The sequence below is a fragment of the Patagioenas fasciata genome, chromosome 2 (genome assembly GCF_037038585.1).
Source record: "Patagioenas fasciata isolate bPatFas1 chromosome 2, bPatFas1.hap1, whole genome shotgun sequence".
NCBI lineage: Eukaryota > Metazoa > Chordata > Aves > Columbiformes > Columbidae > Patagioenas > Patagioenas fasciata.
Window position 1 is genome coordinate 122,019,520 of NC_092521.1, and position 22,182 is coordinate 122,041,701.

General features: G+C 44.8%; 1 protein-coding gene across 1 annotated transcript; it reads right to left on the reverse strand.

The window, feature by feature from the left end:
• Window positions 1-1,544: 1,544 nt before the first annotated feature.
• TMEM158 (transmembrane protein 158) lies at window positions 1,545-3,282 on the reverse strand. Its single transcript, XM_065832212.2, has one exon. It carries the CDS (start codon window positions 3,117-3,119, stop codon window positions 2,181-2,183), a length of 939 nt encoding a protein of 312 aa, XP_065688284.1. The 5' UTR covers window positions 3,120-3,282; the 3' UTR covers window positions 1,545-2,180.
• Between the last annotated feature and the right edge of the window lie 18,900 nt (window positions 3,283-22,182).

Here is a 22,182-nt window from a genome sequence, read left to right on the forward strand (position 1 = left end):
ACAAAAGTTGTTGACTCCCTGCCTAAATGTGTCTCATGCAAAATCAAAAACTCTCTGCCTAAATGCATCCTCATTTAAAAGAAGAAATTCTTTCTTGGCATGGCAACTCTTCTGAGGTTTATTCCATATGTAGAGCACTTCTCTTTCAGGAGGGTGTTAACATAAGCTGCATGTTCTCCTGTTAGCCTTGCCTTTCGGTATGAAGAGGCTTCTCTGTCACACGGGGGATTATAGGCAAATAAACCATCTCTAGCATGCCGGATGTCTGTGCAGAAAAGAATTTGCATAAGGTGGAAATGACACCATGTTTTTCACATCAAGGAAAGAAAAGCTGGGCTCTATAAACTACACATATGGGGGACGGTACCTTTCAGATCAACAAATCAAATTAACATTTCTCACAGTGACTGGATCCTCTACTTTCCGAAAACAACACTACTGCAATGTTTAATGGAGTGACGTGTTCATTAAGATCAGTAAGAGAAACAGTGAGTGTATCAACAGGAGAAACAGTGGGTGTAGAGGTAGTCCAGTAACAGGAAACATTTTGAAATCTTGATTAATTTCTGCTGTTTGTCAATCTTTTTCTCTCTGCATTTTGTTTTTCCAGATAGCACACACATAGAGCATGCATTTGTCTTGTTTTGTTCTCAATTAAAAAAATAGGAATCCTAAGAATTTAATCCCTCCAGACTTTTCATCCAGTCATTTCCACTGAACTTCAGGGAAGAAAACAATATTATAAATACACTGAATTAACCCTGAGCGAGTTCTTGAGTTCCTAACAAATGAATGCGACAAATGAATGAGAATTCCTATTGCAAATCTTTCTCACTTCACTCACATTTTGGTTTTAGAAACTTCAGCTGATTACTTGTGTCTAAGGCAAATAAAACAACTTAATACAAGGCTAAACAGTTCAAGCACACAACAAATGATATTTCCAGCCATGCAACTGTCTGCTCAAACAAGAAAGAAGAAATCTTGCAAATCTTTCTTCTCGGCATGCTTGCACAGTGGCAGCCGTAATCTAGTCCTGGACTAGCAGCTCCTGCTTTCTCTCCACCCCATGAGTTTTCTGCGAGCAACCCTGCAGAATGGTGGATGAAAAACACTATGAAGCTTTCAACAAATACACTGCATCTGAATAGTTTTTGAGGAGTGCACTTCGTGGAAATCAGAGACTCGCCCCTGGGCTGCTTTTAACCCATCTGAACAAGTGGGTTTCATCTTCCCAGGACCAAAACCACACAACTTCAAACCAAGGAGAAAGACATAATCTGTGGAGCTGGACTAAGTAAATCGCCTTGGAGGATCTCTGCCACAGACACCTTCCCCATCCCACACCACCCTGATGTAGACCGACAGTACACGCAGGGCAAACGCCATTCAGAAAGAGTTTGGAATTCCCCTTTTTTTATCACCAACCCCAACATCACCTCATGGGCAAAGAGTTGCTTTGCGGCTGGTTTGCAGATGGGGAAATCAGCCAAACCCCCCCATTCCACCCTGGCGAAAACAGATTGACAAAAGGCTACGGTGGCTCCAGAAAGAAAACCTCTGTATTAAAAGCCAAATAACGCAGAGCTACAATAATAAATACACACTATCTCAACTGGGAAATACAGTGGAAAAGCTTTGTTAAAGTTCAGCTTCATCAATAACAATATATATGTATATATACTGCTTCAGTTCTCAATCCTGCCAAAGAGACTTCTGTAAATAAAGGAAAAACCCGCTCAAAGTGTATTTCATATACAAAAAAGCTACTCCGACTACAACAAATGCAGTTGAATGGGAGGGTCTTTTTTATTTCCTGCGTTGATTTTTTTTTTTTTCTTTTCTACTAAAAGTTTCGTTTAAAACGGGTATTAAAGATATAAAACGAGCACACAGGATTCGGTCCCCTCCGGCGGCGGGGTGAGTGGCACGGCGGGGCTGTTCCCCTCAGGGCGGGACGGACTCTGAGGCGGCCCCGGGACCCTGAGGCGACGCTGGGACCCCGAGGCAGCCCCCGCGCCCCACGGCCCCCCGGGCCGGCGGCCTCCCGCCGCGCACCTGGGACACGCTTTAAGCAAGAACAAGACGGCAGAGTCTGGCCCGGCGGGAGGCGGCGGCCGCCCCGCGTCCCTCCGCACCGCACGACGAAAAGAAGCGAGGAAGAGAGTCATTGGGAGAGACTACTTGGCGGCGGCGGCGGTGGTGCCGGCGGCCGTGCTACGACGCTGCTCCATGCCGTTGGGCAGGAAGCCGGCGATGATGGGCACCGGCCAGATGAGGGCGGCCACGCTCCACACGATGATGACCAGAGTCATGAAACAAGCCACCAAGGTAGACTCGATGGGCTTGCGGTTCATCCGCCAACCCGGCTCTCCCTTCAGCTCCTCCAGGCTGAAATCCAGGCAGCAGAAATTCAGCGGCTCCCCTTGCAGCCAGTACTGGCCAGGCTCTGCCGCCGGCGGGTAGGAGAGCGAGGAGGAGGCCCCGGCGGCGGCAGCGGGGGCTTGGGGAGCGGCGCCCCGCAGGCGCCCGACCCGTCTCCCCCGCACCCAGCTGCAGCCCACGCAGAGGCGCAAGTCCTGCTGGGCGCCGCCGGCCGCCAGCCCCAGGTGCTCGATGAGGAGCGGTGGCCCCACGCGGTGGAAGGCGGCGGAGAAGAAGGCCCGCCCGTGGCTGTTGGTGGAGAAGAGCAGGAGGTCGCACTGGATGCCCAACGGGCGGCTCCAGCGTACTAGCAGCGAGCTCAGCATCTGCCGCTGCACGCTGATATTGCAGTGCGGGTCCTCGGCGGGCTGCGGCTGTCCCTGCGGCTGGGGACGCTGCTGCTGCTGCTGTTGCTGTTGCTGCTGCTGCTGCCCGGAGGAGGTGGGAGCGGAGGGGAAAGGCTCTTGGCTAGGGGCAGCCGGCGTGCCCGGGCTGGTGGTGCCACTTTCCTCCTTGCTTGCTGCCCCATCGAGGTCCATCTCGACGCTGGCCAAGGTGCGGGAGGAGGAGTTGACAGGGGGCAAGAAGAGCTCTTGCTCCTGCTCCTCCTGCCCGCTGGCAGCCGCCGAGGGGCTCCAGCCCTGGCAGGGCGGCAGGCAGGCGGCCAGCAATGCCGGGAGTAGCAGCGGCAGCATGGCATTGACTTAGAGCCGGACAGGAGGGAGAGGAGGAGGAGGAACGGGAGGCTGCATGGCGCAGCCGGCTGCCATCTGGGAAGGGAGGCACACTGCTCCCGCCGAGAGAGCGAGGGAAAGGGAAGGAGGGTGGGGGCAGGCGAAGGGGGTGGGAGCGGGGCTGGGGCTGCCGCGGCGGCGAGGCGAACAAGCTGGGAGCCTCGGTGACGGCAGCGGCTCCCCCCTTCCCCGCCTCCTCCGCCCCCGGCCCGGCCCGGCAGCGCCCCAGCGGGAGGAGCCGTGCGACCGGCCGGCCCCGCCGCCGCGCCTTGAGGTGCCGGCCCGGCGCCCCCGCCCCGCCGCCGGGCAACTGCCCTCCCCGGGCAGCCAGTGCCTCCCTGCCCTGGAGCATCCTCTCCCCTCAGACGGGGACCGCTCTCCCGTGCCGCACGGCGCCGGTTCCGGCCACCCGCTCCTCCCCCGTGGGGGAGAGCTGAGACGCCCCTCAGCTTCGCTGCCGTCCCCGCCGCAGGGGCGAGAGGTTCCCCGCCGCCTGCGGCAGGGAGCGGCGGGCAGTGCTCTGGGATCCGGGACCGCTGGGTCCCTCCCGTCCCGCATCTCCCGGCCGAGAGGGCAGCTGTGGGCAGCCGCGGGGGCTGCCGTGGCCATCGCCTCTCTCCCTCTTCGGGGGACAAGGGCGAGGGAAAGAGGCTGGTTCCTCCGGGAACCGGCTGCGCAAACTTTAATCTCGACTTCGTAGGAGAGGAAAGGGACGGGGGAGTGGGCGACGCGGAGGAAAGGGAGTTTGAACTGGCAGAGTGCACTGGCTGGGCTCTTCCAGCGGTGCTCTGCAAGTCCGGGCTCGGCCCCGGGGGCTGCTCCCGCAGCCTGGCCGGGGCTGGGGTGCGGGGCATCCTACAGACGGGCGCACTCGGTCCCTGTAGCAGTAATTTTAACGTGGAAGTTTATTACAAGGAGCACAAAGCTACCAAGTGTGGTAGCTGTGAGACTTAATTGAGTTTTTCAAAAACCTGCTTTTGACGCGTGATAGTTTGTAATCAAAGCTAGATAGCACAGCTTGTGTCATGACCCAGTGCTGGCTATTGTGTTACTCTTGACACAGGTTGAGGCTCGCTGTGTTGCAGTTTGACATTTGGAGCCTTGGGGTATACAGAACTGGATGACACAGATGATGAACATTATTTAGCCTTTACCTTGGGCAGAGGGTGGAATAGAGTTACATTTTCCTGGCAAGCATCCAGAACTGGGACTCTTATTTGCCTTTACAGCCCTTTTTTGACAAATACAGATGCAAAAGGGAGGCACGAATACAAAACCTAGGGAAAATCTATGTAAATGACAGAGCTGAACGCCGTATGGTGCTCCTTTGAGGATGGCATTGGTCCCATGTCAGACATGGTCCCACGTCAAAGCAACACATGGACACATTCTCACTTGGAGAACGAATTACTGTAATATCACTCTCAAGTCTTTCAGATGAGTGAGGGGAGTGAATGAGGGTAGAGAGTAAATTTTAGATTTGCTATAACTGAACATGAATGAAGGTAGTGAATCAGTTTTCTTTCAAAACTCTTGCCTAAACATATCATGACAAAACTCAGAGTTGCTTGCCTTCTGTTCAAAAGAGACCTAAGCACCAAAACGGATTTGTGTTCCGTCCCTCATTAGCCCAAAGGGTATTGTCTACCAGATCTCTCTAGTTTGGCTACGTTTTTAGTTTGGTTTGTGACAGAGAAAAATGCCCAATGAAGTGTTCAAAGCAAGCTGTCTGGTTCCGTTTGTGGGGTTTTGCTCAGATGTTACAATACATTTAATACAATTTTCAGTGCTATTTCACTGTCTCCTATTTAAGAGCTCTCTTATACTTTTTATTGTCCCTTGAATGTGTCTCCTGATGTCCTTTGTCATATTCACAGTCCCCTACATTTCTGTGGCTGTAAATTTTTCTGTTGCAGTGTGTCTGTAGACTCAAAACCAGATTAAGAGAAGGCTAGTACACAGCAAATACTGCCAAAACTGTGGGTCCACTCATGTACACCAATTACATTGCATTGGGATTTTGGCACAAAGGACTCGAAATGAAACTAGGCTTCGTAAATAGGGTTTAGTTCCTGAATGCTGTTGCCGTATGTGGGTGGCAAATGTTCTCAGGCAGAGCTTCAGTTCTTTTGGTCTCAACTCCCAGCACCCAGCTGAATGCAATCAGGGGTATTTGCAAAGAAGTTTGGGGAGGGAGGATTGAGCTAAGTTCCTTTTCCTACGAGGAAAGTTAACCTGCCACAGGAAGGCTAAATGCATTTTGCATCATTTAGACTACCATGGCAAAGAACTAAAAGAGGGCAATTTATTTCAGGTTGGAGATGCATGGGTACCTCATATGTATTCTTCTTCATCAAGGAATAATTGAGCAAGTGGGCAGAAGAAGCAGAAAGTATGTTAGATCATTGGTTGATAGAGACTGTCCAGCAGGGCCCTTTACAGATATTTCATTTGTAGGTCTAGCAGATATAATTAATCTCTGCATGGATTCAGTCATTCAGAGAGGTTGCAGCACACTTGAAAACTCTTTATAAATAGAATTAATATATAGCTTTGTTCCGTGGGTTTCAACCATAAATCCCAAAGAACAAAGTAGTTTTATGGCTGGGGAGGCTGAAGCATAAAGAAATCAGGGGCCAGCCAAAGGTGACCCACAAGTCACAGGCAGATCAGGATGTAGATTTTGCAGGCTTGATTCTATAGATATAACTAGAACTATAATATGCACTGTAGGTCACAGTAGCATTTGTCAGTGTGGTAGAGGAGGTGTGAAGTGGGCTATAATGATAAAATTTTAGAAGGGAATAATGAGGTAACAAGACAGTAGGAGTTTCATGAGACAGACTGCAGAGCTGTTGGAAAGATGAAGACTAATGGTAAAGGACAATCAGAATCTTCGAGAGTTTTTAATGACATTTTAACTAAACATTTTTATTAAAGTATCGCTTGTGAAATACTTCAAGTGAGATGAAATCAAGAATAAGTATTTCTCCCATTAAAATTGTGTGTCATGAGGGTGCTGATCTAGAGTCTGAAGTCTCCTTGCAGCCAGCCAAAACTGACGCTGAGCAGGTATAGATTCCAGAAGTAAATCCATACTTGGATTCAAGTCAAGTCTTGTGATCCTCAGGCAGCATTCCTCAATTTGGCAAATTTATCCTGATCTGCACTCAGATAAAGGAATAACCATGGAACTTTCCTTGACAGAGGACACACTTTTGAAGTTGTCATTTGTGAAAGGAATTGCGTGTGGGAGAGAAGATAGGAAAGTAGTGGAGTAAAGGGCTGGATACCCAGCTATAACATCACAGAGATATTTTTCTGTGGAAAGACACCTACTGTCAATTACAGGTAAAAAGATGTTAGGAGCAAGTAACTATAGCGATGTGTTACCGATCTCTGTAAAAGTGCCAGGTAAATAAGGAGAATTTCACAGTCAACAGCTGAAGAGGGAGGCAGGGTCAGGAGAAAGAAGTTGGTACTTGACTCCTTTCAGAAAAGAGCAGTTTCATTTCTGTGAAAGGAGTAGGATCCAATCATCCTGTGGATTGTTCCGAGAAAGATACTTATTCCCAGCTGACAAAAAAAATGTTTCTGTGATATAATGTAGAAGGCTTGGTTGGCTAATGGTTTCACAGCTGGTATGGGGGGGAGAATCTCAGAATAATGTAAGGAAGGGAGCTGAAGTTATGATAGCTGTGAAATATGCGCTTTGAAGAGTCATTGATAATCAGTGGTTTGCTGGTTGAGGAAGGAACTGAGGGATGTTTCATGCTGCCCACCGATGCCTTGCTTTGATTTTGAGCACAGTGATCAGAACCTTCATTCTTCTCCTTCTTGCTTGGTATTCTTGTGGGTTTGTCAGAAAATAATTAATGATAAAACACCTAAAGGCTACTGAAGCTTCTGAAATGGATAACAGAAACTGGGTAGACTGAGCAGCTTGCTACTGCTACATCATGTTAGAGATTTATCTGCAGAAAACAGAGATCATGCACTGCATGGAACAAGCCGGGGTTTATGTACCACTCTTTTATATGCATATCAGAAGCCCAGACAAAGGGAACAGCCAGTTGGCAAGCAGGCTGAGAACAAGGGCATAATCTCTCCAGAGAAGTCAACACACCTATCTCAGCAAAGACACTAAGCTCATCGTTTGACATGCATTTGTACCAGCAGCAGATATTGCCTCCATAGCACCCTCTCAGCTACACAAACACAGATGTCCCTGAAGCCATAAAATGGCCCGCATCAAAGAGTTGGGGCAGATGACTGCTATTTTAATATACTTCTGATATGTATGCCGTTTTTCGTTAAAATATTGTAAACACTTTCATCCCAACCTTAACTCCGATCTCTAACCCCTTATCCAGATCACCACACACTCCTGCAAGAAGATGTACCCGTGTAGCTGAGGGTGTGAGGCAAGGCAGTGGGGAAGGTGAGAGGGTTTGAGGGCCCAACTAAGGCTATTCATTCACTGCATGTCACGATGGGTTTGAGTGGGGCTCCTGCAGCCTGCAAACCACATGGCTGATGCAGTGTGGGCCAAGGGAAAGCCACTGCCATCAGGAACCCGAAAGAAGAAGTGCTGAGGGAGAGTTGTCCATGGCAATTACTGCTAAGGCTAATCTAGCATTGCTAGAAACCAGGAAAACGTTGGGAGCATCAGATGTCAGTAGGATAGAAGACGTGCAGGATGAGGGCTCTGAGAGCTCTGAGGAGTTCTGAAGAGCTCACATCCAGAACTCTGTTGGACTCTGTGTTGTACTAGCCCAGACTAAAAGAACTACTTCAAATCTAAAGATAAGTGTGAAATATATACAGAGGATGCTAAAGGGAATGTGTTAATAGACTTTTCAGAGCTTTTTTTGTAGCATGCTTTATATAGGTTGAGGCTTTTAGACAAAGATCAAAAAGAAATGACAGGAAAAGAAGAATCAGTGGGAGGAGGTGTAAGAGAGAAGTGGCCCAAAGAACAAACTCTGTGCCTCCACAGCTGAAGGTGGTCTTAAAACAAGACCAGACTTGCTTGAGGTAGTTGCAATATAGAAAAAAAGCCCTCCAATAAATGTTGGTTGGATCTAGTTGGACTACAAAGAGTGATAGATACAGTATTTTCATGTATTCCATTTATACAGTAAAGTTTCTAAGATGGGTTTTGACCTGAAGCAGTGTTCTAAGGAGACTGGATTCACATTCTTGCCTCGGCTCCCACTTGCAGGTTGAGTAAGACTCTCACTCATCTGGGACTTCCTCCCAACTGAACTTCTAAAACTTAGGCAAGATTCAGCCCTGCACTATATTTTGTCTTGTAAGTACCACGCTTGCCTATTTTAAATTTTATTAGCCAGGAGCCTGACTATAACCTATTTTGCTGCATATTTATTTCACCAGTAAACGTATCCAGTGTCAGAGCTTGCCTGAAACTGGTAGCTTTAGGAGCTGATATGTTGATAATGAATCCAAACTAAATGGGCTGTGCAGGCACAATTGAGAGACCAGCAACCTGAGTCATTTTTAAGACACCTCAGATAGAATTAAAGGGCAACATAACACTTTTGTTTCCACCAGAATATGCACACCGCAGGACCTGGGACTACTTTCTGCCAGGTTGCTAAAGGCTGTTGTAGGGTGGGTTTGCCCAGGTGTCAAGTTTTGTGTGTTCATGAAACATGGATGTTCTGAGCACCTGAATGATCCCTGGGGTTCAGGGCAAACCCTGACATGTCACAGTGGTTCTTAAAAGAAAAGAGATATCAGGTAAAGCAGTAGGTGTTTAATGCCGGTGCTGTGGAGGTACTAGGCATGCAAAAACATCTTGTGTGAATACGTAATAAATTGTTCTGTAAAACATTTGTACATAAAGTAGAATTCCTTAATGGTTGTTTTATGAGTTTGTCTTTGGAAAATCTAAACATTTACTACAACAATACATTGAAAAATAGCTCCCTGGAAAGCATTTAGCTCTGTAAATACTTGGAGTGTTTCGCAGCCTGTTCTGCACATGGCCCTGGAGCTTGCCTTTGGTGTTATTTATCTCTGTATAGAAAAGGGGGACAGGTGTAGAAGTCTGATATTAGTCTGCACTAAGCAGATGTGGGTTTGGCACTCCCATGAGGTTGCCATGTGGCCTTGGTCTCTCTGTAGTTTTAAAACCCAGCTATAAAACATAAAATCCAAATTCCCTGGGAAGTTGTAAGACACTTGGACTGTGAAGCAATCCTGTTCCACAAGAGAGGAAGACAAGCTAGTGCACAGGTCATTTAAGAGTTCTTTTGCCATACTGCACAGAAGACACACAAACACGAGACATTGTTGATGACATTATCTAAAAAAAATTCCAGAAAACAAGTGGATGAGAAACAAAGTTCAAAGGAGAGGGTGTGACCATCCCTGGAGGTTCTTAAAAGATGTATAGATGAGGCTCTTAGGAACATGGTTCAGCGTTCGATTTAGGCTATGGTTGGACTCGATGATCTTAAGGGTCTCTTCCAACCAAAATGATTCTATGATTCTATGATACAGACCCTGTGTGCAGCTCCTTAGCCAACCTGCAGCCCTGACCATCCTCTGCCTTGCTGTTATTAGCTGGTGCTTCAGTGCTATGTGATACATGACAGAGCCATTGTAAAGGAGTTTACAGTAGGGACTTCACTGGTTTCACTGCAGGTTTTTGTCCCCAGTCATAAAGGGAAGCATAGAGTCGAGAAGCAAAAATGGAGGCTGCAATCCACAAAGCTAGTTTTGGTGGAAGGATAACAAATACCAGGGACTGGTATGGGGCAGGACTGAATTGTGAAGGTCTTTGAAAGTAAGAACACAGAGTTTGCATTTGGAGCAGTGGAACTGTGGGAAACTCGGAGTGATGTGCCCAAATGAGTGAACGTGAGGCAGTTCCAGCTGCTCTAGCCAGAGAGGAGATTATGATAGGGAAGATGGAAAGGCCTTGGCTGGAATTTTGGCAGAGCAGGCTGAGAGGAATTGTAATGCTTTGGAGATGCTGCATGAGACACACCAATGACATTTACAGCACAGCAGTATCAACATCATCAGTAAAATTAGTAGTAAAAAATAAATTCCTCCCTGACTCCAGACTGTACGTCAACACTTAGGTTGGGGCTCCCAGAGCTCTGTCGCTGTCAGTGTGCAGAAGTGGAAACCTTTGAGTCCTCAAACATCACTTGGGTAACACTTGCAGGCATCTGCACTCTAGCCATATGCATGTCCCTTCTCTGGTGAGACACTTTTGCTGTGTATCAAAACCTCCGTGAGTCAGCAGAACCATATTAACTCTTTCTGGAAGTGACAAAGCCAGTCAGTGGGGCCAAGTCATCCAAACAGACACCACTAGCCTGATGCCCACCCATTCCTTCAGCTGGGAAGCAGTCCTAAGGCATCAAAGAGAAGGTGGTTACATCTCCCATTCCACTCATCAGTCCAGCATCATAATTATTTGCAAAACAGCAGACAGTCTGAGTTCTGACTGACAGATTTGAAAAACTGTCAGCTGTTTCTGGGTTAGATAGGAACCAGATTTAAAAGGAAACAAAATGTTCTTCATTTCTAGGGAACTTGCTAATTCAAACTAGTTATTTTCCCAGCAACGGCCACAATCAGTATGACATTGCAACAATTGGCTGAGCCACATTAGGCACTCAAAAACCAACAGACATCTCTGTTATACCTCTGCTAAGCTGGAGTAGCTTGATGGAAATCAAGGGAGTCAGAGCTTCCGTTCCTAATTTCTAAAGCACTCTTGTGCTAATCCAGCAAAGTTAGCACATGAACAAGGCGAGTGATTGCTTTCAGCAGGACCATTGCACTCATAAATGCTATTCTGTATGATCGCAAGGACTGATTCCTTAATGCCGGGGTACACAAGTAAGAACAAATGCAGGTTTCAGCCTTTAAAGCTCATGTGTTGAACAAGCAGCAGAGGAACACAGGCTCTTCAGAAATGAGATTTTTTATATTCATGCAAATGTTCCCAGTGTTCTGAAGCAGAAGGAAATGCTTAGAAAATACATGCAGTATGAACAGCTTGCTCTCTAAGGGATCGATATTCACTCAGCATTACCCACTTTTTCCATGAACTAACAATCACAAAACAAGTAGGGAATATAGCTTCTGATGTTATGTGCCTGGTTCTTCACTGAACTGAGGAGGTTTAAAAGCTGTGCCCAGGTTTTTACTACATCTTGGCTTGATTCTGCAAATTAGAGGGACATATGTCATCCCTAAGACGTATGTCTTTAATTTGTCTGTGGGATCTCTTTTGCTCAAGCCACCACATCAAATGCTACCGTTTCTAATATTGTCAATTCTAATATTGACAATTTCTAATTGTCAATCTATCACCCACATCGCTGCATTTGCTCCTTTTTACAGTCACTGTAGAGCACCCAGAGCTGACAATTGCCTTTTTAGATTCTCAGAAAGACTGTTAGGTGATGATCTGTCATAGCCATATTCAGGCTTCTCTGCTCAAGTTCTAGCTATGACTGTAGCCATTGTTTATCTTCTCTCTTATATCCATATGCTGTGGTCTGTCCAGACTAATGTTGCCTCAGTTGACAAACTGTGCTGCTAGAAATGCCATGAATGGTCCCCCCATTTCCAGATAGACACTTCCCAAACTCTAGAGGAAGACTCAGTTATGAGAAGGTGACATAGGCACATTTGTGCTTTTGGTCACATCTTATCTGTAGAGGTAAAAATAGGATTTAAAAATAATCCCTGGTATTCTTATTGCAAGTCAGGAAAATTTAATTGGTCTCTGTGGGATTTCCATGTGCAATGACAGTCAGGGATGCTGACACCAGTGGACCACTAGAATAAAGAGGATAACCTGATAGACAGTTTATAATACTTTAATTAGCCTAATGCCTTATGAGAATATTATTTCTATTGTATTGTCTCTGTATTTGAATAGTGAATTAGCTTTCATCCCTGCCATAAAATACTCACTGGCTACATTTTCTGCCTGATGCCAGATCAATAGCATCTGCAAGTAGCAGGTTAGATCAGAACCTGTTTTCCCAGCTTTGTTGAATATGTGCAAGTACAATACCAGGAGAGAAAGGAGTATTTTCCTCTGTCAGCACAGGGAAGCAGTTTGCTCAGAAATCTGTAGGATTACCTGAATATCCTGCTTTAGAAGTTCTTCAATTTCCTTTCCTTTAATTTTCGTTTATGCTTTTGCCATTTGATTTTCGTTTGTATCTGTTGTCACTAATGTCTGCCGATACGTGTGTTCCTGCCTACAGTTAATCCAACAGATGGCTTTTCTGTGCTGCAGAGTGATAGATGCTAATCCACTGATCATGGCTTGTGGTGAGGTGTCTTTGAATGGATGTCAGAGCCTTAAGTTTTATGTACAATATAACTTTTAAAAAATATCATTAATCTTGGATTTCATAGAATCACAGAATGGTTCGGGTTGGAAGGGACCTTCAAAGCTCATCTAGTTCAACCCCGTGCCATGAGCAGCAACATCTTCAACTAGATCAGGTTGCTCAGAGCCCCGTCCAGCCTGGCCTTGAATGTCTCCAGGAATGGGGCATCTACCACCTCTCTGGGCAACCTGGGCCAGTGCTTCACCACCCTCATTGTAAAACATTTCTTCCTTATGTCTAGGCTAGGTTTCACTGGCGCCATCCAAAGACGAAGATGCAGCAATTCTGATCCTGTCACCTCTGTTTCCTACTTTGGTTTGTTATCATCCATGTACAGTTTTTGTTTTCTGTTATGTTAATGTCACATCCTTGTGCAGACAGCAGGACCTTGGCTCACATACTTAGAGGTTATGGAACTTTGCCCAGGCAGAGTGGGTTTTCTGCCTGCATTATCTGAACTAGAATTCCCAGTCCTCCTCTTCTATGATTTGTACCTATCAGTTCTCAAACTGTAACTGAGACTCCCAGTTAAATGTCTCTCACTATGTAAAATGACCAGTATAGTTTATTTTACTTTTCTGCCAGCAACTCTGCTGAAATGGATATACTGTATGGCTGGTCCCAGGAGACAAGAAGCATAGTTTCAGCTTAGGGACATTTTAATCTCGCTTCTATTCTCTCTGCTTCTAGCCTACAAATAGACAGATTTGGTATGTTGGTGGTGATAGGAAGAAAGCTGCAGAAATGTTGAGTGGAGGTAGTTGCCTGTTAAACTGGTAATTGCATAAGAGGAAATACAAAGCTTAGTGTCACGTGTTAGAAAAAAAAAATAAAATCAAGATATTTTTGTCTTACAGAAAAAATCACATTATAGGGACAAAATTAGGATGAAGTATGGAGCATAAGCTTTAGTCTGCCAGAATTGTTGGGTTTTTATGTGGATGGAGGGGGTGGGTATTAGAGTCTCCAGCTGTTCTCCCTGTTGTCAAGTACACCGGTAGCTGGTTTTCTCTAGAGATTTTACAAATGCTGATGCTATTTTTGTTCCATAATTTTATACTCTTGAGCACACACGTAAGGAACAAAAATGAGTTTAATAAACAGGACTCAGTGAGGCTCTGCTGATTAGTGAAGATGAATATGGTTAATTATTTATCATTATTTTCTTATTCTGAATAGCGTCTTTAGCATCAAACATTGACACGATGCATTATAAAGATTTCCCCAGTGGTAAATGCAAATTATATAATTTAAGCAAAATTGTCCACATAACTCAAATCTGAGGCTTAACTGACACAGAAGGCCTTTGTGACAGTTCTTTGTATTGGAAGGCTATTTGACACAAGAGCAAATTAAGATTTCTTGTGCCACTGTTAAAAAGAGGAGCTTGAGGTATGCTTGGAAATGGCATCTTCAAAGGCAAAATCCAAAGACAGGTTCAAAGCAGTAGAGCTTCTTTTGTGAAAATTCTTATTTACTGTAATCAGAACTGGTTTGGACTAAGGCCTCTTCTCAGGCACTTTTGACACTAAATAAATTAATATAAAAACATTCTGAAGTAGACGTGAAAAGAAAAATTCCTCAGGAAATAAAAATTCTAAAGAAATTGTTTTCCAAACTATTATTATATGGATTTTAAAGAGCTGGCTTACTACTATCAAGTCAACAACAAAAACTACTCTGTGCCAACTGTACTATCTTGATTAATTTTGCTTAGACTTTGCATCAAATTAATGTCTCAAATGTCACTTATCTGCAATATTATGTTTATATATTATCTAATATTATTTAATACAAAATACAGAAGATAATACATACAAAAGCCAGTATCAAGTAATAATATTGAAAATGGTTGCATTTTATTCAACTAAGCATTTTTATAAGATCACAATGAAATTAAAAGGGTGAGAGAGATACACCATTGAAAACTGAACTGGGAGGTAGCAAGTTGTCACAGAATGGTTTGATCTTGACAAAGCTGCACTTTGTGCCAACTTTGCAGACCAGGCCTTGGGCTCATTTACACACCTAACACTGCCCTGATTATGAGCACTGTTGGAAAAATCCTTTGTAGAGATTTTACTCTCAGTCACTCACAGATAGTCAGATTCTTCCAGCCCTCCTAATATACTGTTTCCAATGTGCCAGGGCTACAGAGAGGTATGGATGTGAATGCTAAACAATTCATTCAAAACACCAGGTTTTTGTCTGAATAGAGGGTTTACATCAGCATCATTCTCTTGATTTTGACAGTTATTTCTGAGCAAGACACGTAAGAGTGGAGAGGTTTGAGACTATAAATTTGATTGCAATATGGCCAGGCACCTGCTATAATAAAAAACCAGTGTTTGTAATTTCAGTAGTAATTTCTTGGGTCAGGTTTTTCAGCTACTAGAAACTGATTTTGAAGTCAAATCAGTTGCAAAAGTATTTGCTTCATGGAAATATTTGCTCCGGAGTCCCACTGGGACTGTCAGCATTGAGTGAACAGCTCCAGGAGCTCAGCCCTGAAGATGATGGTTGTTTGTATAAATGGGACAACCTGCAGTTTTGCTGCACCTGTATCCATTCAGCTCACTCCAAAGAAGTTACAAAACGCACTAGAAAAACTTATGGATAACTGCTATGAATGGGAGGCAGTTCCTAGCCCTCTGTATTCTGTCCTCAGCATGATCCCCACTGATGGGCCATCAGAACAGGCCCTGGGGTGTATCCTAATTCTTTGATTGACCTGTCAGGTTACTGTGGACAGAACAGGTTGCTTTGCTCTGCCACTGCTTCCTCCAACTTCAACCTGTGACTGCAAGCACCTGGGAGTATGTCCTGCATTTTGCTCTGTGTAAGGCTACAGAAACACAGAATAGCTTGAGTTACAAGGGACCATTTGACCACTTTGTCCAACCCTTCTGCTCTAATCTGAGTCAACTAGAGTAGGTTGTTCAGGGCCATGTCTAGTCAGGTTTTTAATATCTCCAAAGCATGAGAGACTCCACAAACTCTCTGGGCAACCTGTGCCAGTCTTTGACCACCCATATTTATATGGAATTTCCTATATTTCAATGTTTTTCTATTGCCTCTTGTCCTTTAACTGGATAACATTGAGCTACAACTCAGTGGGTACCACTGTGACACAATGAAAACTAATCTTGGTGGTTGCTGCAGGTGCCCCTATAGTAAAAAAAAATGTAGAGCAATAACAGTAACAGTCATGCAGGATTTGTCTCCCCAGTATTCCCAGAGGCTTCCAGTACTTCTTAATTAAATTGACTAAATAATTAACTTAACACCATAGACATTGCTCGAGACGTGCTCGGTGCTGATGGAATGGGAACTGGGAACAATGTGAACCTCCTTGGTTGCTGGAGCTTCCTCTGTGCAGCCAGAGGGGAGGCAGGGAGAGGACCAGGTGAGCCTCGGGCACTGAAGTAACGGTACCTGCGTGGGGCAGGAAACCTGCTGGACCCTAGCAGCCCAATTTGGGAGCCGGGGGGTCTGCAGGAGTGGGTGGGCTCAGCACTCCTCTCTCACCATCAAGTTTGCCATAAAGGTGAAACGGAGCCTTGCTTGTCAGGAAAGAATGAAATGATCCCTCAGGTTCGCAAAGCACTCAGAGACCCTTTGGGAAGAAAAGTGCTACGTAAATAGAAGCTGATTCCTACAGGTTATTAATAGATGTATCTGCAAAAGTAATGTGCAAACTACAAAAGAAAGATCATTCTGAATTAAATTACCATAATTCTTTTCATTGCTGTCTCTTTTCAGGAGACCTGGATAATGCTGCTAACAATGACAGGTTGAATAAGAGACAGGGTTTGTGTGGGCCAGAGGTGGGAACAGAGAAGGAAACTAATTATATCTTTTTTAACCTTTGCGTGCAGCTGGGCAGGATAAAAATGAATTATGCAACCAGCAACTCAGCTGTTATCCCAGTGGAGGCTGCAAAATGGTGGCTAGGTCATCCAGAAACATCATCTAAGCTGTCCTATTTCTTCTGGATCTAACCACTTCACAGATCATTAAATAAGATGGGTATTTTCTACATGCTTCACTTAAGCTCACGTAATTATCCTATGGACAAACCAAAACAGTTTTATCTTACTTGCTCTTACCTCGACAATGCAGGGTCTGAAGGACAAGCACTGCTGTGGTATGGCAGAGGTAGAAGCAGCATTCTTCAGTGAACATCCTGGGTTTAACAGGTTAAAGATGATGACACTGCTTTTACAGTCACTCAGATGTATCATCTGAACCCTTCATCAGGTGGAATTTATTCCACTTCTAAATATGTGTTGTGACATGAAGCTTTGTTCAAAGGTCAGAGCCAGATGGGAAGGTGAGGAGGGGTCTTTAATACCTGTATTGCTCAGCAAAGTAGCAGGTGTCTGACCAGAAAGGGAAAGAGCCTCTTTGCAAGCAGCAATTATGGAGAAATGGAGCAATAGTTCCCAAGAAATAAGAACTCTTTTCTCTCTGCTCCTTAACTTCCCCCACTGCCCAATTTAATTCAAACTAGAATTTAAGCTATGTGGTCGATTACTGATAGATCTACCATTTTAAAGGGGTTTTGGCATAAATTTGAGTCATATCCCAAGCAAATAATTTGACTCTTTAGTCTTGAATTTTTCTGAACTCTGTTCCCATAATTTTGCAGCATCATCTGTGCCCCACATCAAATTAAAGCTGTCTGTATCATGCAAAGGGCTTGTTATGAATAGAGCTTTGCACGTTGCTTTTTCCTGACTGAGCTTATCAGAATTGAACTTTGGAGGCTGAATGAAGTGTCTTTGAGAAACTGAACCCAACCTTGGCTCAGTTTTGCATTAGTGCCATATCTCTAATTTGGTCTAGTACAGTATTTATTAACTGAGTGACCCATGACACAAAAAGGCTTTAAAACCTGCAGTCAGAGCCAATTTACCTAATTCAAGAATTTTGGCTTTTTATTTTCACTCTTTGTTATCTCAAGGAAATAGCATCAGTTATGTCTGTGTTTTGAAAAGAGGGCAGATAATGTGTTGTATTTGGTTACCATTGATTTACAGAACAGAAAGGAGGAATATTTCACCAGAATAACTGTGTCTGATGGAGTATAAAAGTCTCTGTTGGGTTAAATCTTCTTGTGGATAACCTGATACCTCAAAGATGGGTACATGACATTTTTTGTCTAAATTAGTGTAAAAAGCCAGAAAATTAAGTGGAAATACTGTACTGAGTAAGATACAAGACAAATTCTGTTCCTGGAAGGTCACATTTTACTGACTTGAGCTTTCCCCCCATTCTTACATTTTATAACCTGTGGTACCTTCTGTATTTACAATCAAGAACATGTGATTTTTTAAAATTATTAAACATTAAATGCTAGGTAACCTACTGCCACCTGAGTGACTGAATGCATCCTCACTAAACTGTTCATAATGACCCCATTAAGCAGTAGTTTGTGCCAGAATCCGTAAGAAGGCCAAGTCAGTTTTTGTAAGACATCCCATTATAGCAGATCTCTTGATAATCTGGATATAGCATATGACATTAATGCTGATGTCAGGAATTTGCCATCCTAATATCACCATTGCTTCCCTAGAGGTATCTGTCATCCACTTGTCATCCACTTGCTGACATGGCCTTCAGAAGGCAGCCCTTCCTGCAGCTCTCATCAGTACTGATACACGAGCATCTGTGACAGCGGTGAACAGTCCCCAGTACCCATGTCTCCTGGATTCGGCCTTAGGCCCATAGTTTGTGTCCTCCTAACATGTTAAGTGCAATGAGCTGAATGTGATTAAATATTAATACTGATAGCTTACCTGTCAGACCAAGCAAGTGAATACAATCCAGTGCTGCACTCACTTATGGCACCTCATGAAAACAGCAGTGAACTCAACATTTCAATTCCTATATTTTAAACCTCCTTTGGACTGGTTCTTGCTTCAGAAACACCCTTGGGACCTTCTGTGATAGCAGTGCCCTGCTGGCTGTGGAACCGGTAAGCCTCAAGGGGCAGGAGGTCTTGTGAATGCAGCTGCCTCCCCATGACGTGAAGGGATTTGCAGATGTGCATTGCACATCTGTGGCCACTAATGCACACATCCCTCAGCAAAAGAAGAACAAATGCAATAAACATTCTTATGAAAAACATAATAATTACTACCCACAGCAGCAAACTTTATTAGATATATAAGCAGAGGGAATCAATCAAGGAATCTGCACCACATCCTGAGTGCCCTGGAAGGTCACCCGCAACCCTACCCTAGGAGAGAGGAGTTGTGACCCTTTGCATTACCTACAAAGAAACAGATGGTAGCAGCAAAGCAGATGTAGGAGAAAAAACACTGAAATGCATTTGGCATTCTTGAGAGAAAAAAAAATAGCTGTTGTTGCATCATATATGTTATTTAATTTATTCAGGGGTCTTTTGGGTGAAAGTACTATCAGCTCTATCAAAGCAGCACTTCAGGCGAGTAGGACTGTGCTGCTGATTCACGATTTCCAGACGGATGTTTGTACTACCCAAAAATACCATGTTTATAAGCAAAGAAAAAAGAACTCCAAATCAACACAAATTGCCACAATACATACATTGCACATGACTTGAGCGGTGAGTTGCACTGAAATGAAGTCATTGGGTACTCTTTGCAGCACAGGTGCAGTCTCCAAAAATGTGTCATTTACCCCAGAGCCTGGTGTTGGTTTCTTTGCAGCAGCCAACCTCTATCGAAAGGATGGTTTAGACTGCACACGGACACGAGCCCTTCACTCCAGCTGCAGAGCAGGAGAAGGCTGCGTAGGTGGAGCTGGATGTAGACATGGGGAAGGGGGAGATAGGCAGAGCTTCATCTTGTAGCCTTCCCAACAGCCGCTTGCTGATGTAGGGGCTGCTTGTGGACCAGTGCGGCTTCACGCAGCACCTGAAACAGCCACCATGCCTGATACACACCCAGTGAGCTCATTGGGTTTTTAGCAGTGTGGTTGTTTTTTTGGTTTGCCTTTTTTTTTTTCCTGAATGGGAGGTGCAAACTTGAACTTGTCCTTAAAAGTAAACAAATAAATATATTTCCAGTTTATTGTTCGAAATCAAGACAGAGAAAGCAATAGATGTACTATAGAGAAAGCTATACATAGACTACATGTGCATAGCTCTCTGTCAAGGAGAAAGACTTTTCCATTCTGGGCACCAACAGAGTCTTTGCACTTCAGCCGTCTTCCCAGGCAGCATTTTTAATTAAAGTTGTAACTTATCCCAAGGAAGAATCCAGAAAATACCTGGATCTTTTCTTCCTTTTGTCAATCCTCTGCCCTAGGCAAGAAGATAATGAACTAGTCACTTCAACATAGTGCTCACCATGAGCTAACTTATTTTGTTTTATTTTGGAGCTTAGAGGTTACTACAGACTGGGAATTTCTCACAGAAATGACAGAATATTTTGAGCTGACTGGAAAGACAAGCTTGTTTTCTCCAACTATTTAGTTCTTAAGCAGGAGGAAAGGCATCAGGAGCATTGTGGCATTTAGTCAATATATGTTGCATATATTGGGAGCTGGACAGAAAATGCAGAGGTGCGGTCATGGAGTGCAGAGTCATGATGTGTGCTCCCTCCTTTCTGCAAGAGGTCCTCTTTGTGGAAGTAGCACTGTGTTGCAGCTGGTGTCTGCTCTGCTTGAGCAGCTCAGAAGGCTTCACCTTGCAAGCACCCCACAGGAGACGTGGGAAGCAGAAATACCTGTGACTGTGCTGGACTTTCCCTCTTTGCTTGGCTATTTACTCACCATTCAGGAGTAATTATCACCCCCACACAGCCCATAATGGTGCAGAATTTTAAATCAAATTAAATTGTTCCCCCTGTCAAATTAGTTCCCATTCCTAAACTTCCCAATCAACTCTCATGATCTAAATTAGCTCCCATTGCCTCATTTTCTTTGATGATTTTGCTGCTGCAGAGTGATCAGATGGAAAAATCTGGGGAAAGAAGGCAGGGGAGCTGAAGACCCTCCTATATCTTTACCCATCAAGAAGGTTGTTCAGATCCCGAGACTTGCAGTATTTCAGCGAGTGACTGGCGCCGCTTCCCATTTCTAGGAAATCATAAAAAGAACAGGAAAACTGAGGGGCCTGAGGAGATAAGTAAACCAGCTCGCATTATTCCCAGTTACTATATTTGCTTGGACAAGATCTCCTCCACTTCTGAGTCCGGTGTGGCACCAGCAGTCATCCTTGTGTCACGCTGTTGGTGTGAGAGGAGGAAGAAAACAGCGTATAATTCTTTCCCTGCTGAAAACAAAAGACCTGGTAGCTGATTTCCAAGGGCTTTTGAAACACTTGTGGTCTCCTGCTGCCTGTCTGATGTTCTGCAGCTCAGCTTCCCACGTGTTGAGCCAACAGTCACAGCATAGACCTGCCTTGCCCTTGCCATGGGCTGGTGTGGAGCATCAGAAGAGCACGTGGGGCTGGAGGTGCCTCTGCTGCCGCAGGACAAGGCACTCTAGCTGTGCAGGGCACTGGGTTGGCAGTGACTTCTTGAGTGCAGACTGTGGCCAGAAATAGACCCTGATGGAGAACAAGCTCTTCCAAATTGTTACCGTGGCTGGTAGAGATGCCCCTGGAGAGCAGCGTTTATTTTCAGTTGATGACTCAAAACTTCTGCTGAAGTTAGGGGGGTTCACAGCAGAGAGAGGGGTGTGATATGACACTGCCTACGTATGTGACCTTAGCAGAAAGCAGACCATGAAGCCTAAATTCTGGTTTAGGAACTTCTTCAAATCTCAGCACTTCTGTGGCTGATTCTTTTTCAGGTGGCAGCCATTTGTGTTTTTCACATGAAATTCAAGGGTATTAAGCCCCCATTTTAGCAAGGTAGCTGAACACATTTGGAGCAGGACTTGCAGAGGACTGGTCAAGTGCTTAGAGTTATCTACCTGGTTCAGTGGTCACGCTGATTTGAGACCTCATTGGCTTTAGTTCCCTGCCTGCTTGAAACCTTTCTTCCTCCTGGAGAAACAAGAACACTGAGTCACTGGTGAGGGCACTGCAGTATTGATTGCATTAGAGGAGTACGCAGGGACATCCAGTCATATGAGAGATGTATTGGTCCACAGGGTGACAAGAGTCACAACACTGGAGCTGGGACGTGTATGTTTTAGGAAGGTTCCTAGGGGCATGAAGCCCCACCAAGGAGCTCCTGGTGCATATGGAGCACTGCTGTTGGGTTTCTCTCAGCCCAGGATGTCAGAGCAGCTGTTCTGCTGAGCTCCAGCAAAGCCAACCTGGGCGAGCAGTATAGGGTATTGCACAGATGGAGAAAGGCTGTGCAGCTTTGGTGATGTCTGAGCCCTCAGCAGAGAAGGAGGAACACATGGCATGAAAATTGGCAGGTCTGGAGCAAAGAAAAGGAGATGGAAATAATGTCTTGTAGGGTGAAGATTGTGACTTCATCCCAGATCTGTTTTGCTTGAAATTATTCTTGTAGATGAACTAAATAGAAATTGTTTTCTTCAGAAACTCTTCTCAAGATTAGCTCCACTCATCTCAAGTTTAGCTCCAGATTTACAGACAGCAGGAAACCTTTCTGCTAATCAGAGTCTACCATCAGGTGGGACTAGCACAATTTCTAGGCAAGATCTTTTAAGGAAAGCAG

What these genes read in the sequence shown, in the direction of transcription:
- TMEM158 (XM_065832212.2), bottom strand. Translation starts at nt 3,119, where the DNA reads ATGCTGCCGCTGCTACTCCCGGCATTGCTGGCCGCCTGCCTGCCGCCC.